At 43.7% G+C, this 15857-nt stretch overlaps 1 protein-coding gene across 1 annotated transcript in view; it reads left to right on the forward strand.

Moving 5' to 3' along the window:
* The window catches only part of LOC145360575 (wings apart-like protein homolog), a 217520-nt gene that overhangs the window by 175535 nt on the left and 26128 nt on the right, over positions 1-15857 (forward strand). Inside the window, exon 13 of the mRNA XM_080215902.1 lies at positions 9089-9264. Coding sequence (XP_080072028.1) covers positions 9089-9264 — 176 coding nt within the window. The remainder of the gene's footprint in view (positions 1-9088; positions 9265-15857) is intronic.

Raw genomic sequence — 15857 nt, forward strand, 5'->3', positions numbered from 1 at the left:
CCATCAAGGACGGTCAGCACAGCACTTCACTGTACCTCAAGCCCACGATAACCTCATGAAGCTCCACTTCTCCAGCTTCCACCTAAACATGTTAAAGAAGCCATTCCCTACAGACGAGCCCTCCGTATACACAGGATCTGCCCAGATGAGGAGGATCACAACAGATGCCTCCAGACGCTGAAAGGTGCCGTCATAAGAACAGGATATGGCGCTCCGACGTGCCACAGCAAGAAACAGCACCAACCTCCTCAGAAGACAAACATGAGCCACAGTGGTCAGAGTACCCTTCGTTGTCCAGTACTTTCCCAAAGTGTAGGAGCTACGACATCTTCTCTGGAGTCTTCAACATGTCATTGGTGAAGACGAAATCTTGCCAAGACCATCCCCACACCCCCTCTTCTTGCCTTCAAACAACTGCACAACCTCAAACAGACCATAGTCCGCAGCAAACTACCCAGCCTTCAGGGGAACAGGGACCACGACACAACACAACTCTGCCACAGCAACCTCTGCAAGACGTGCCGGATTATTGACATGGATGTCATCATCTCACGTGAGAACACCATCCACCAGGTCCACGGTACATACACCTACAAATTGGCCAACGTTGTCTACCTGATGTGCTACAGGAAAGGATGTCCCAAGGCATGGTACACTGGGGAGACCATGCAGACACTATGACAATGGATGAATGAACATCGCTCGACAATCACCAGGCAAGAGTGTTCTCTTCCTGTTGGGCAACACTTCAGCGGTCACAGACATTCAGCCTCTGATCTTCGGGAAGGCAATCTTCATGACACACGACAACGCAGAGTAAAAACTGATAACCAAGTTCTGCATACGTGAGGACAGCTTCAACCGGGATCTTGGGTTCACGTAACCTCTACGACTTGCCTGGGCTTGCAGAATCTCACTAACTGTCCTGTCTGGAGCCAATACACGTCTCTTTCACCTGTGCTTAACTCTCTCTCTACTCACGTTGTCTATACCTTTATGACTTGATTACCTGTAAAGACTCGCATCCTAACCATTATCTTAAAAATCATAGAAACTCTACAGCACAGAAAGAGGCTATTTGGCCCATCAAATCTGCACCAACCACAATTCCACCCAGGCCCTACCCCCATAATCCTACATATTTACCCTCTAATCCTCTAACCTACACATCTCAGGATACTAAGGGCAATTTTAGCATGGCCGATCAACCTAACCTGCACATCTTTGGGAGGAAACCCACGCAGACACGAGAATGTGCAAACTCCACACAGACACTGACCCAAGCCAGGAATCGAACCTAGGTCCCTGGAGCTGTGAAGCAGCAGTGCTAACCACTTTGCTACTGTGCTGCCCCAACTCAGTTTTGTAAATTGAGTTTGTGTCTTTTTATGTCCTGTTTGTGAACTGAAATCCCACTCACCTGATGAAGGAGCAGTGCTCCAAAAGCTAGTGGCTTGTGCTACTAAATAAATCTGTTGGACTTTAACCTGGTGTTGTGAGACGACTTACTGTGTTTACCACAGCCCAACACCAGCATCTCCGCATGATTCCAGAACTAAGCCAGTTCTGTATCCATCTAGATAAAGAAGGCTGTGGGTTAACCTGATAGATATCTTTAAAATTATGAAAGGGTTTGATAGGGTTAATGTAGAAGGATGATAGCACTTGTGGAGGAGTCTGAAAGGAGGAATAATTTGCAATAAATTAGTCAGCAATTCTAAAGAAATCTTTTATTTGGTGATTAGAATGTGGAACTCAATACCTTGGTGAATATTTGAGACAAGTAACAGATGCATTTAAGGGGAAGTTAAATAACTATGAGAAAGGAAAGAATAAGAGGTACAATGATGGTGAGATAAAGTTGGTTGGGTGAAGGTTTGCGGCGTATAAAAATGGCGCAGACTAGTTGGTTCAAAAGGCCTGTTTCTATGCTGCAAAATTTTATGAATAATGAATGTACCTTGATTTGATTTATTATTGTCACATGTATTAACATACAGTGAAAAGTATAGTTTTCTTGCATGCTATACAGACAAAATATACACATCATGGAGAAGGAAAGGAGAGAGTGCAGAATGTAGTGTTACAGTCATAGCTAAGATGTAGAAGAAGATTAACTTAATACAAGGTAAATCCATTCAGAAGTCTGACAGCAGCAAGGAAGAAGTTGTTCTTGAGTCAGTTGGTACATGAGCTCAGACTTAACCTAAGGGATAACCATACAATTTTATAACACAAGCACGTTATTTAGCCCTTGTTCCTGGGGTAATTGGATATCAGTTATGTTTAATTATACCCAGATTAAGGGCATTAATTTAGGTTTCACTTGAACACAAAGAGACAACTGGGATGGTTGACTTAGGAGACAGATGTTTGCAATATTTCAATCTGTAAATATAAGACAGTAAGGATTGGTTCCAGTATCATTCTTCACCAACTGACCCTCTGGAATAAAACACTTGGATCCACTGGCTATCTGGTCCCACTTCCTTTCCCCTTAGCCCTGCAGAATTTTCCCCTTCAATAACATATCTTGTTCTCTTTTGAAAATAGTAATAAGATTATTAAAGTCTATTTATTATTAGTCACAAGTAAGGCTTCTATTAACATTGCAATGATGTTACTGTGAAAGTCCCCTCTTGCCACACTCTGGCACCTTTTCAGGTCAATGCACTAACCAGCACGTCTTTCAGACTGGGAGGAAACCAGAGCACCTGGAGGAAACCCATGCAAACACAAGGAGAACGAGCAAACTCCACCCACAGTGACTCAAGCGGGAATCTAATCTGGGTCCCCGGCGCTATGAGGCAGCAGTGCTAACCACTGCCACCCATTATAGGCTCCTGAGGGGGAAAATGTTTCCCCTTGTAGGAGAGACAAAAACTAGGGAGCACAGCTTAAAAATAAGGGGTTTCCCATTTAAGGGGTTGAGACATTTTTTTCCAAAGATTGTGAGCCTTTGGAACTCTTCCCCAGAGAGTGGTGGAGGCAGGGTTAGTGAATTCTATTATGGCAGAGACCAGTAACAAGGGAGTCGAAGGTTTTCAGGCATGGGCAGGAATGTGATCTTATGATGGAGCAGATTTAACAGTCTTAATTTGTATCTTTGGATGTATCGAGGCTGCTTCCATTGCCCTTCCAGGCTGTGTGCAGTTGGACAGTGAAATATTTTACTTTGCACCCTTTATAAGAGAACACTGCGTGATGAGAAACTCAGCGTGAGGCCATCAGTTTGACTTGTTGCACTGCACATAAAATTACTGTTATCATCACTATTTCAGTAAGTCACCTGTGGGATCTGGAAGAGTTGCTTTGGGGAGGCAGGAGTATTGGCCATTTTGGTGATCATTACATTGAAAGTAGTTAAAGCTGAGACAATATATCTTGGTAAATTTGATCTCCAGCCTGAAATAATTTGTTCCCAGTCTGAATATTGCTATTTTTCATGCCAGTTATGAGGAGCTAATTTTCTCTGGGTGCTTCCCTTATACCCTGTAGAGCCCTCAATGAGCTGCTAATGATGTTGCCTTATTATCACAAAGGCCATGGTCTCAGGAGAGGATTCTGACTTTGAAATAAATACAAGAAGGCGAAGCATACTGGGATAGAATCTTAGGCTTGACACAGCTTTTCTTTCTGCTTGCAGAGGCCCCCGGGGATAGAAAATGCTCCTGGTTTGTTTTGTATTGCACACAATATATTGGCTTGTTTATGAATGTGCTTCTGTCTCTAATCTGATTAGTGGCAAAGTGGAGCTCTCACAGATGCTGGAACAGATCTGACACTGTGAACCCTCCCTGTGCTTCCTATTTCATAGGCTGTGCCAATGCCATTTATATTCAAAGAGGGGAACAGCAGGTCAGGAAGGTAGCCAAGAGCCGGTAAATTGGTTAATTATATTCATGTCATGTCTAGGAAATTATCTCAATCTCAAAATTTATTGCTTGTTCGTAGTTTTTAAAAGTAATTTCACCATGCTCAGTATAATTTCTTCAATGTTCCTTCTGTGCCTGGATTGTGTTTGTTCAAACATTTTGTTACTTCATCTACTCCTGTAGATTAATTTTCAAATGCAGCACTTGTATACATCACTCTCTCTTCATTTGCAATTTAGTAGCCAGAGGTGTTCGGAGGGGAGACAGTGGCCTTCCCTTCCCAGTAGAGAAGTACTCGTTTGTCAGAGATTTGATTTAATCTTGATATGGTGGCAATGCTGGGAAGGCTGGCACTTCTTGCCCATTGTGAAATTACTTGAAGTTGGTGGGTGGATCCTTCCTTGAACTGCTGCAGTCTGTGTGATGATGCCTTCCTCATGGTGTAAGACAGGGAATTCCAGGATAGGTATTTGGTTTCACAGGAAAGTCCAAGGTAATGCTTAACATTGCATGATACTGTGGGTCTTATCCTTTGGTGCTGGAAGGCACAGGTGATGGGGGTGATGAAGAAATGTTGCCCAGTTACTGCCATGCATCTTATAGATTGTACAACTGTTGCCACTGATGGAAGGAGTAGATATTGAGACTGCTGCTCTTGGATGCTGTTGAGTTTTTTTACTGGAACTGTATCCATCGAGGCAATTTTTTAAATTCATTCATGGTGTAGCCCTTGCTGGCTGGGCAGCATTTATTCATTCCCAGTTAGGGTAGGTGCATTGGCCATGGTAAATTCTCCCTCAGTGTACCCGATCAGGTGCCAGAGTATGGCAACTAGGGGATTTTCACAATAACTTCATTGCAGTGTTAATGTAAGCCTACTTGTGACGCTAACAAACAAACTTTAAAACTTAAACTTTAACAGTTGCCCCTGAGAAGGTGATGGTGTAATGCTTTCTTGAACTGCTGCAACCTATGTGTTGTTGGAACATCCACTGTGCTATTAGGAAGGGAGTATCAGGATTTTGTCCCAGAAATATTGAAGGAGCAGCGACATAGTTCCAAGTGACTTGGAGGGGAACTTGCAGGTGATGGTGTTTGCGTGCATCTGCTGCCATTGCTGTTCTTGGGGAAAGATATTACGCTTGGAAAGTAATGAATATCCCATCATGTTTGTGACTAGCTTTGTAGATGGAGGGCAGACTTTGAGGAGTTAAGAGGTGAGTCATTCATCAGTGTAAACAGCCTTTGCCCCAAGAATATTGCCATAATATTCTGTCGCTGTTCACCAATTGGTCAATAGCAGCACCCAAGGTTCAATGTTCATGTTGAAGGATGATGGTTGTGTTGTCTTCTGGAGGTGTTCATTGCCTGGCACTTAAGACCAGATATCGTTCTTTGGAGTTACAAGAATAAACCTGTACTGCAACAGAAACTCTGAACTTTCAAATTGCACAACAGTAATAGAAACATAAGAAATAGGAGCAGGAGTAGGCCATCAAGCCCTTTGAGCCTGCCCCGCCATTCAATAAGATCATGGCTGATCTGAAGTGGATCAGTTCCACTTTCCCGCTTTCTCCCCATAACCCTTCATTCCCCTGTCTATCAAAAACCTATCTACCCGTGACTTAAATATATTCAGTGAGGTAACCTCCACCAGTTCAACGGGCAGAGAATTCCAGAGATTCACTACCCTTTGAGTGAAGAAGTTCCTCCTCAACTCTGATTTAAACTGACCCCCGCCCCCTTTATCTTGAGGCTGTGTCCTCTAGTCCTGCTATCCTTTCTAAGCAGGAAGAATCTCACTACCTCTACCCTATCCATCCCCTTCATTATCTTGTACGTCTCTATAAGATCCCCCCTCAATGAGTACAGACCCAGTCTATTTAGTCTCCCTTCATAGGCCAACCCCCTCATCTCCGCTTTCAGCCTAATGAACCTCCTCTGCACTCCCTCCAAGGCCAATATATCCTTCCGCAAGTGCGGCGACCAAAACTGCACACAGTACTCCAGCTGCAGCCTCACCAGTACCCTGTACAGTTGCAGCAAGACCTCCCTACTTTGATGTTCTATCCCCCTCGCTATAAAGGCCAACATTCCATTTACCTTCTTGATCACCTGCTGCACCTGCAGACTGGGTTTTTGCGACTCATGCACAAGGACCCCCAGGTCCCTCTGCACCGTAGCATGCTGCAGCTTTTCACCTTTTAAATAATAATCCCTCCTCCTATTATTTCTGCCAAAGTGGATAACCTCACACTTGTTAACATTATACTCCATCTGCCAGGTCCTCACCCACTCACTCAGCCTATCCAGATCTCTCTGCAGACTTTCCACGCCCTCCACACAATTTGCTTTTCCACTCATCTTCGTGTCATCAGCAAATTTTGTCACCCTACACTCAGCCCCCTCCTCCAGATCGTCTATATAAATGGTAAATAGCTGAGGACCCAGCACTGATCCCTGTGGCACTCCACTAGTCACCAACCGCCAACCAGAATAGCACCCATTGATACCAGATGAAAGAAAGGAGAGGTTTACAGATTTATTAGAGATATTCAAAATTCAGGGGCTTTGATAAAGGAGATTAACTGTTTCCGCCGATAGGAGGACACAGGACATAAATTTAAGGTAATTAGCAAAAATGAAAAAAATGGCAATTACACATTGTCGTGATCTGGAATGCACTGTTTATGTGGAAGCACGTTCAATATTAACTTTTAAAAGGAAATTGGTTAAATACTTGGGGATGGGGGGATATTGCAGGCAAAGAGCAGGACACAAATTGGAGAGTTCTTTCAAAGAGCCAACACAGGCATGATGACTGAAAGGCCTGTATTCTGTGCATAGATATGGATGAGCTTCTTTCTATATTGAAATTAGATTTGTGATACACTGATTTCACAGACTGCAGTGCTTTGTTTACATGTTTTAACATTTTCCACCCAATTCTCCACCTGTGAATAAAAACTAAATGTACGTCTGGAGATGAACGGTGTATTGACTGTAATTATGAACTTTGTGATTCTCAATGCATAGAGACATTGTTAGCTATTACTGAACATGATATAACTTCTTGCTGATTGCAGCAGTAATTTTCAGTTTTTCTTCTCCCTTTAACTGGTTGTGCTGTTTACCTTTTTTCTCTTCTCGCATATCCTTGCTTTTCCTCATTAAGTAATATCTTATGTGCTGCTGTTTCTCTTTTATCATTTTCCTGGGCTAGACCTGTGACCTCAAGGAAAAGTATGGGTTTTAGGTCAGGATACACGTGTTGTGCTCAATCTGGAATTGTTGCCATCTGCTCTGCAGCCAACTGTCACATACCATTAGGCTGATGGTCAGCAGGCATCGCAATTGCACTACTGACTTGTCCTACACTACTTCAGCCCTTAAGAATTAGGACAAACTCATTTGCATACTGTCAAGTTATGGCAGTTTAATTTTAGTATGATTTTTTCATTTGATGGCAACTTGGTATCTGTGATGGGAAACATCGTAAACCTAGATGTGAGGAAATTGGGAATTTTTTTTGTTCCATTGGACTCTTCCAACAGGAGACCTCTGGCCATTGTTCACCATTGCTGTTGGTACTAAGTAGTGGTTACACATCATTGAACCTGGCCACAGGTGGAATGGTCTGTCAATTCAGGATCAACAAATGGAAAATTTGTGAAAACAAAACTACAATAGACCCAATAAAGTACAGAGAACATGAAAAGCAGGGATGTGTAATGGTGTATTTTATGTCATAGAATAACCTGGAGTTGGAAATTTTTAGGTGAAAGCAAACAGATAGTTTCACATGCTGCATTTTAAAATTATGTAATGTTTGGCTTCTATAATGGTCACCACCTCAAATGCCTCCTCACAGTAACAGTAAAATTGTTAATGCATCTTCAGCCTCAAATTGAACAGATAACTTAGCTTTTTTTCAGTATATTCAGCCTCTTTAAAATAATCAGGAATTAAGATAGATATATATCTTAAAAGAGAGGGCAAGAGTTTCTGATTCTTAGGCAGTAAGCTGTCTGAGCCCCAGATTACGCAGAAAATCTTATAGGAACATTTTAGCCATTGTGCCATGACTATTGCTTTTGTAGTTTAATGGCCATTGTAGAAGTGAATATGCATTTTTGTCTAATTTTGAAATGTGGCATTTTTATCTGATGGCATTGGCTGCTGCTGGTATAATGTCTGATTGCCCGTTAATTTCCAAACCTAGCTTGTGAACAATGATTTTTTGTTTTTACCCATGATAGCTTCACCTCTGTGGTTTTATAGGTTTTTAATGCTCAGGATGTGATTTCATTCAATGACTGTTGACAGATGACTGCTGAATCAGCATGCCTTTGCCCTTTGTTGAGAGTCAGTGCATTTAATGTTTCATTGCTGCATTGAGACTAGTGTGTAGATGACTTGATGCTTCCACTAGGAAGTCAGTATTCAAACAGATGCCTGCAGAATTTCAGTCTATTACAGCAATTAGCCTATAATTTAGTAAATCATTCTCAATAATGCCGGGCTTGTAGGTTATCTCCTTTCTCCACTGTGTGCATGGATTGGATGTTTGAAGGGTTCAGGTGATCAGTCTAATTCAACCCATTGATCTGTGGAACCATTTTGAGGAATGATTTGTGGAGCCATGTGAGAGAAATGACTTAGTTCTTGTATATATGTTACCAATCAGTCAAAATTCTCAGCATATCAAGCCAATATTTTTCTTCTTTTAAAATGCAGAAATTTATTGCATTGTGAATGTGAGACAGAGTGTAATTCTCGATAAAAACACAGCAGGAATTGAGATTTAAGAGAGAAATTAAATGCTGTGCAAGAGTTAGCCAGGGCCACTGTGCCACACCTGTAAGCTTTTGATCATTGTCAGTCCTCTATTATCCCTACCACAAGCAGCAGGGAGTCACAAAAAGGGGAAAAATTGAAAAGATATACTTTGTTAAAATGTGGATTTTAACGTTTACCAGAGAGGAAGCATTTAAACCTGGGGAAGGGGAGAGATGTTTCCACGTTCTCACATTTTCGAAGTGCTGCAGTCTTTACTGAAATTCTCAAGTCAGTTAGCAATCTTTTGTGACAGACTGAATTGCAATTTGTTTAAGGTTATGTGATTTGTACTGTTTTATGTGAACCAAGCCATAAGTCTCCAGACACACAGCCTTCCCTCTCCTGATGTCTTGTTAACTGTGCTTTATCTGCAGGGCTTTGCGACATTGTGAGCAGCTGATCACACGATGTAACCGGGAAGAAAGCAAGGTTTGCACGGAAAACAGCAATTCCCTACCACAGTACAGTGCCTCCAGTCATACTGGCAAAGCAGTGGAGGACTGCATGAGAGCAATCTTTGGGGTCTTGTTAAATTTGACCAACGACAATGGTAAGTTTAAATGGAGGGCAAGAAAATATTTTGTGGACCATTGTACTCAGCTCAGAGCCTTAAGTACACGGAGTTGAAAATAATCATGACATATAAAGCATCCGTGTTTTTTAAACTGAGAGCTGTGGCATTAATTCCACTTTTATTGATTAAATATACTCCCTATCTCTTGACTTCCCACCCTTCAAAAGTTTGTTGGGGGCTTCAAAATGTCAGTTACGATAAAATTCCAACAGTGGAGTAGGAGACCATTTGGACCATTGAGTGTATACTGACTCAGCCCTATCATCTGCCTACCCATCATCCACCCTATCCCTGTAACCCTGCACATTTGCCAAAGCTAATTCACCTAACTTGAGACTGGAGGGGGGAAACCAGAGCACCTGGAGGACATGGAGACCTCCATGCAGATGTGGAGAACGTGCAAACTCCACACGGACAGTCACCGGTGGCGGGAATTGAATCCGTCTCCCTGGTGCTCTGAGGCAGCAGTGTAACCATTGTTAACTGCCACACAGCTGCTTTCACAGAATTAGTTACTGTCACACTGAAGGAGGCTATTCAGTCCATACTGGCTGTCTAGAGGAAGTTAGTCCCGTTTCCCCACTCTCTCCTGCAAGTTTGTTTAAAGTGACCATCCGATTTCCATTTGAAATCATTGATTTTCTATGCTTCCACAACACTAGATTTGTCTATCTTATTGTTACGATCCAGTTTAAATAGCTGGACGAAAGATTCCAGAAGACTCAAAAGACTTAAGTTTTACTTTGTATAAAACATAGAGGAGCAGAGTCACAGGTAGTTTAAGCACAAAAAAAATTATTAAATATGGAACAATTAGATTATAATGTACTCCTTTACTTCCCCCTTAGTTTAACAAATATAAACAGATTTTAAGATTAACACAGTCCCTTAAACTACAATGGTCTCTTTGGTTTTAATGGGGCGGTAAGGTGGCACAGTGCTAACCACAGCAATGTTTGCTGCCTCAGCACCAGAAACAGTTTCAATTCTGGCCCCAGGTCACTGTCTGTGTGGAATTTGCACATTCTCCCCTTGTCTGTGGGTTTCCTCCCACAGTCCAAAGATGTGCTGGTTAGGTTGATTGGCCATGCTAAATTAACCCTGGTGTCAGGGGGATTAGCAGAGTAAATTTAAGGGGCTGCAGGAATAGGGTTTGGGTGGGATTGTGGTCGGTGCAGACTTCATGGGCCAAATGGCCTCCTTCTGCACTGTAGGGATTCTCTGATTGAACACAATCCCTTCACGTAGATTGGCTGTGGTCAAAAATACACATCGCTCTGTATCCAAGTTAGTGTCATAGAAACATAGAAGATAGGACCAGGCGGAGACCTTTTGGCCCTTCGAGCCTGCTCCACCATTCATTACGATCATAGCTGATCATCCAACGCAATAGCCTAATCCTGCTTTTTCCCCATAACCTTTGATCCCATTCGCCCCAAGTGCTATGTCCAGCTGCCTCTGGAATACATTCAGTGTTCGGCATCAACTACTTCCTCTGGTACTGAATCCTCAAACTGTGACCCTTGGTTCTTGACTCTCCCACCATTGGGAACATCCTTCCTGCATCTACTCTGTCTAGCCCTGGTAGAATTTTACAAGTCTCTATGAGATCCCCCCCTCATTCATCTAAACTCCAGCGAAAACAATTCTAACCTAGTCAATCTCTCCTCAGACATCAGTCCCACCATCCTTGATATCAGCCTGGTAAACCTTCGCTGCACTCCATTGAGAGCTAGAACATCCTTCATCAGAAAAGACCAAAACTGCACACAGTACTCTAGGCGTGGCCTCACCAAGGCCTTGTATAATTGCAACAACAGATCCCTGCTCTAGTATTCAAAACCTTTTGCAATAAAGGCTAATGTGCCATTTGCCGCCTTTACTGCCTGTTGCACCTGCATGGTTACGTTCAGTGACTGGTGCACAAGGACACCGAGATCCCACTGCACACTCTTCTCCCCCAATTTATTTAGGTAGTAATCTGCTGCCTTGTTTGTGCTTCTGAAGTGAATGACCTCACACTTATCCAAATGATTCTGCATCTGCCATTGATTTGCTCGCTCAACCAATCTATCCAGATCATTCTGAAGCATCTCTGCATCCTCCTCATAGTTCACCCTCTCACCCAACTTGGTATCATCTGCAAACTTTGAGATGTTATATTTTGTTCCCTCGTCCAAATCATTAACATATATTGTGAATAGCTGGGTCCCAGCACCGATCCCTGTGCACCCCACTAGTTATTGCCTGCCAATCTGAAAAGCACCCATTAATTCCTACTCTTTGTTTCCTCTCTGCCAACCAGTTTTCTATCCATCTCAGTAATTCCCCCAATCCCATGTGTTTGAATCTTGCACGATAATCTCGTGTAGGACTTTGTCAAAGGCTTTCTGAAAATCCAAATATACCACATCGACTGGCTTTCCCTTGTCAACTGTACTAGTTACATCTTCAAACAATTCCAACATATTTGTTAAGCATGATTTCCCCTTCATAAAGGAAAATCATGTGTCTGTGGTTTTCTCTTCACAATTCTCCCCCCCCCCACCCCAGAGTTGATTGTCACATGAGTTTCTGAACTCCAGTCCCAAAAATATGCTTTAAAATTTTCTTTCATAATAATGCTTTCCCTTAGCAGTTTGCATTCTGAAATACAGATCAGGTTTTCCAAATGACACTTTTAAACAAAGCTTCCACTCCTCTTTTAACAGCAAATCTTGTCCAGGATTTTATACCAACCCTTTTAGGATTTCTTTGTCTTGACCGAACAATCCATCTAGCCAGCCCACCCTGAATCCCACGTGACCTCACAAGAGGTTATTGCAGAAGGTCAGGGGACATGGAGTTGGGGGTAGGGTGTTAGCGTGGATAGAGGATTGGTTGTCAAGTAGGAGGCAAAGAGTGGGGGTCAATGGGTGCTATTCGGATTGGCGGTTGGTGACTAGTGGGGTGCCCCAGGGGTCGGTGCTGGGGCCTCAGCTATTTACCATTTATATAGATGATCTGGAGGAGGGAACCGAGTGCAGGGTGTCGAAATTTGCTGATGACACCAAGATTGGGGGGAAAGGCAAATTGTGCGGAGGGTGTGGAGAGTCTGCAGAAGGATCTAGATAGGCTGGGCGAATGGGCCAGGAAATGGCAAATGGAATTTAATGTTGGCAAGTGTGAGGTGGTCCACTTTGGTAGGAAGGACTATTACTTACGTGGAGAAAAACTGCAGCAGGCGACGGTGCAGAGGGACCTCGGGGTCCTTGTGCATGAGTCGCAAAAACCCAGCCTGCAGGTGCAGCAGGTGGTCAGGAAGGCGAATGGGATGCTGGCCTTCATAGCGAGGGGGATTGAATATAAAAGTAGGGAGGTCTTGCTGCAGCTGTATAGGGCATTGGTGAGGCTGCAGCTGGAGTACTGTGTGCAGTTTTGGGCGCCGCACCTGCGCAAGGATATTTTGGCCCTGGAGGGAGTGCAGAGGAGGTTTACTAGGCTGATACCGGAGTTGAGGGGATTGAGCTATGAGGAGAGGCTGAATAAACTAGGCTTGTACTCGTTAGAGTTTAGAAGAATGAGGGGAGATCTCATTGAGACATATAAGATGATGAATGGGATGGATAGGATAGAGGTGGAGAGACTCTTCCTGCTCAAAAAAGACAGTAGGACTAGGGGGCACAGCCTCAAGATAAAGGGGAGGCGGTTTAGAACGGAGTTGAGGAGGAACTTCTTCACTCAAAGGGTGGTGAATCTCTGGAATTCTCTGCCCGTTGAAGTGGTGGAGGCTGCCTCGCTAAATATTTTTAAGAAGCGGGTTGATGGGTTCTTGATAAGAGAGGGGATTAAGGGTTATGGGGAGAGGGCGGGAAAGTGGAACTGAGCCACAACAGATCAGCCATAATCTTATTGAATGGTGGGGCAGGCTCGAAGGGCTAGATGGCCTACTCCTGCTCCTATTTCTTATGTTCTTATGATTTTAGTTTTTGTACCAGTCTGCCATGTGGAACTTGTCAAACATCTTACTGGAGTCCATATAAAGTAGATCCACAGCCCTTCCCTCATCAACTTTCTATGTCACCTCTTCAAAAAAATCAAGTTGGTGAGACATGACCCTCTCCTTACAAAACCATGCTGCCTATGACTGGCTAGTCCATTTTCCTCCAATTATGCATATATCCTGTCTCTCAGTATCTTCTCAAAACTTCCTCATCGCTGATGTCAGGTCACTGACCTATAATTTGCTGGATTGTCCCTGCTTTCCTCCTTAAACAAGAGAACAACATTGGCTAGTCTCCAGTCCTGTGGAACCTTGTCTGCGCTTAAAATGGATGTGAAAATATCTGTTAAAGTGCCAGCTGTTTCTCCCCTTGCCTTCCACAGTAACCAGGGATAGATCTCATCTGGCCCCGGGGACTTGTCTTCCTTAATGCAATTTAGGATAATGGACACTTCCTCCTTTGATATATTAAAGTTGTCGAGCGTTCACACACCTATCCCTGTCCTCAACATCAGTGATATCCTTGTTAAGTACTATTTCCTTATTGATGATTGTTCTAAGTTCCTCCCTTTGTATTACCCCTGCATTGCCTGTTAGTTTTGGGATGGTACTAGTGTCCTCCACTGTGAAAACTGAGGCAAAATATTAACTTAGCACATGCATCATTTCTGCGTTCCCCACTATTAACTCTCTGGCCTCACCCTCCAGGGAAGGGACAAACATTCGCTTCTCTCCTTTATTTTGTACTAGTTTTCTTTCATAATTTACCTTAGCTCTTTTTATTTCTTTTTTAGTAACGCTTTATGGATCTTTAAAAGTTTCCCCATCTTCCAGCCTGTCACTGGTCTTTGCAATATGATATGCCTTAGTTTTAACTTCCTTGCTTACCCATGGATGTTTTTCACCCCCGCACCTAAAATATGGTAACTAGTACTGGACACAATACTAAGAAACATAGAACATTACAGAACATTTTAGGCTCTTCGGCCCTCAATGTTGTGCCGAGCTATGTCCAGTCCCAAGATCAAGCTATCCCCTCCCTATAACTGGAGTGCTCCATGTGCCTATCCAATAACTGCTTGAAAGTTCCTAAAGTGTCTGACTCCAGTATCACAGCAGGCAGTCTATTCCACACCCCAACCACTCTCTGAGTAAAGAACCTACCTCGGACACCCTCCCACCATGAACCTTATATTTATGCCCCCTAGTAACAGCTACATCCACCCAAGGAAATAGTCTCTGCATTCTATCAATCCCTCTCATCATCTTATAAACCGCTATTAAGTCGCCTCTCATCCTCCTCTGCTCCATAGAGAAAAGCCCCAGCTCCCTCAACCTTTCCTCTTAAGACCTACCCTCCAAACCAGACAGCATCCTGGTAAATCTCCTCTGTACTCTCTCCAATGCTTCCACATCCTCCTTATAGTGAGCTGACCAGAACTGAACACAATATTCCAAATGTGGTCTCACTAACGTCCAATATATTTGCAGCATAACCACACGGCTCTTAAACTCAAACCCCCGTTAATAAACACTAACACACTATAAGCCTTCTTCACGGCTCTATCTGCTTGAGTGGCAGCCTTTAGTGATCTGTGGATATGAACCCCAAGATCTCTCTGTTCCTCCACATTCCTTAGAACCCTGCCATTGACCCTGTAATCTGCATTCAAGTTTGTCCTACCAGAATGAATCACCTCACACTTATCAGGGTTAAACTCCATCTGCCACTTTTCGGCCCAGCTCTAAGAACATAAGAAATAGGAGCAGGAGTAGGCCATCTAGCCCTTCGAGCCTGCCCCGCCATTCAATAAGACCATGGCTGATCTGTCGTGTCTCAGTTCCACATTCCCGCCCTCTCCCCATAACCCTTAATCCCCTTGCCTATCAAAAACCTATCAACCCGCGTCTTAAATATATTTAGTGAGGCAGCCTCCACCACTTCAACGGGCAGAGAATTCCAGAGATTCACCACCCTTTGAGTGAAGAAGTTCCTCCTCAACTCCGTTCTAAACCGCCCCCCCTTTATCTTGAGGCTGTGCCCCTAGTCCTACTGTCCTTTCTGAGCGGGAAGCGCCTCTCCACCTCTATCCTGTCCATCCCATTCATCATCTTATATGTCTCAATGAGATCTCCCCTCATTCTTCTAAACTCTAACGAGTACAAGCCTGGTTTATTCAGCCTCTCCTCATAGTCCAACCCCCACAACTCCGGTATCAGCCTAGTGAACCTCCTCTGCACTCCCTCCAAGGCCAAAATATCCTTGCGTAAGTGCGGCGACCAAAACTGCACACAGTACTCCAGCTGCGGCCTCACCAGTGCCCTGTACAGTTGCAGCAAGACCTCCCTACTTTTATATTCAATCCCCCTCGCTATGAAGGCCAGCATCCCATTCGCCTTCCTGACCACCTGCTGCACCTGCAGGCTGGGTTTTTGCGACTCATGCACAAGGACCCCGAGGTCCCTCTGCACCGTCGCATGCTGCAGTTTTTCGCCAGCTCTGCAATCTATCAATGTCTCTTTGCAGCCTGCAAGAGCCCTGCACCTCATCCATTACTCCATCAATCTTGGTGTTGTCAGCAAATTT

This window comes from Carcharhinus amblyrhynchos, chromosome 31 (assembly GCF_965287045.1).
Source record: "Carcharhinus amblyrhynchos chromosome 31, sCarAmb.v2.hapA, whole genome shotgun sequence".
Taxonomy (NCBI): domain Eukaryota; kingdom Metazoa; phylum Chordata; class Chondrichthyes; order Carcharhiniformes; family Carcharhinidae; genus Carcharhinus; species Carcharhinus amblyrhynchos.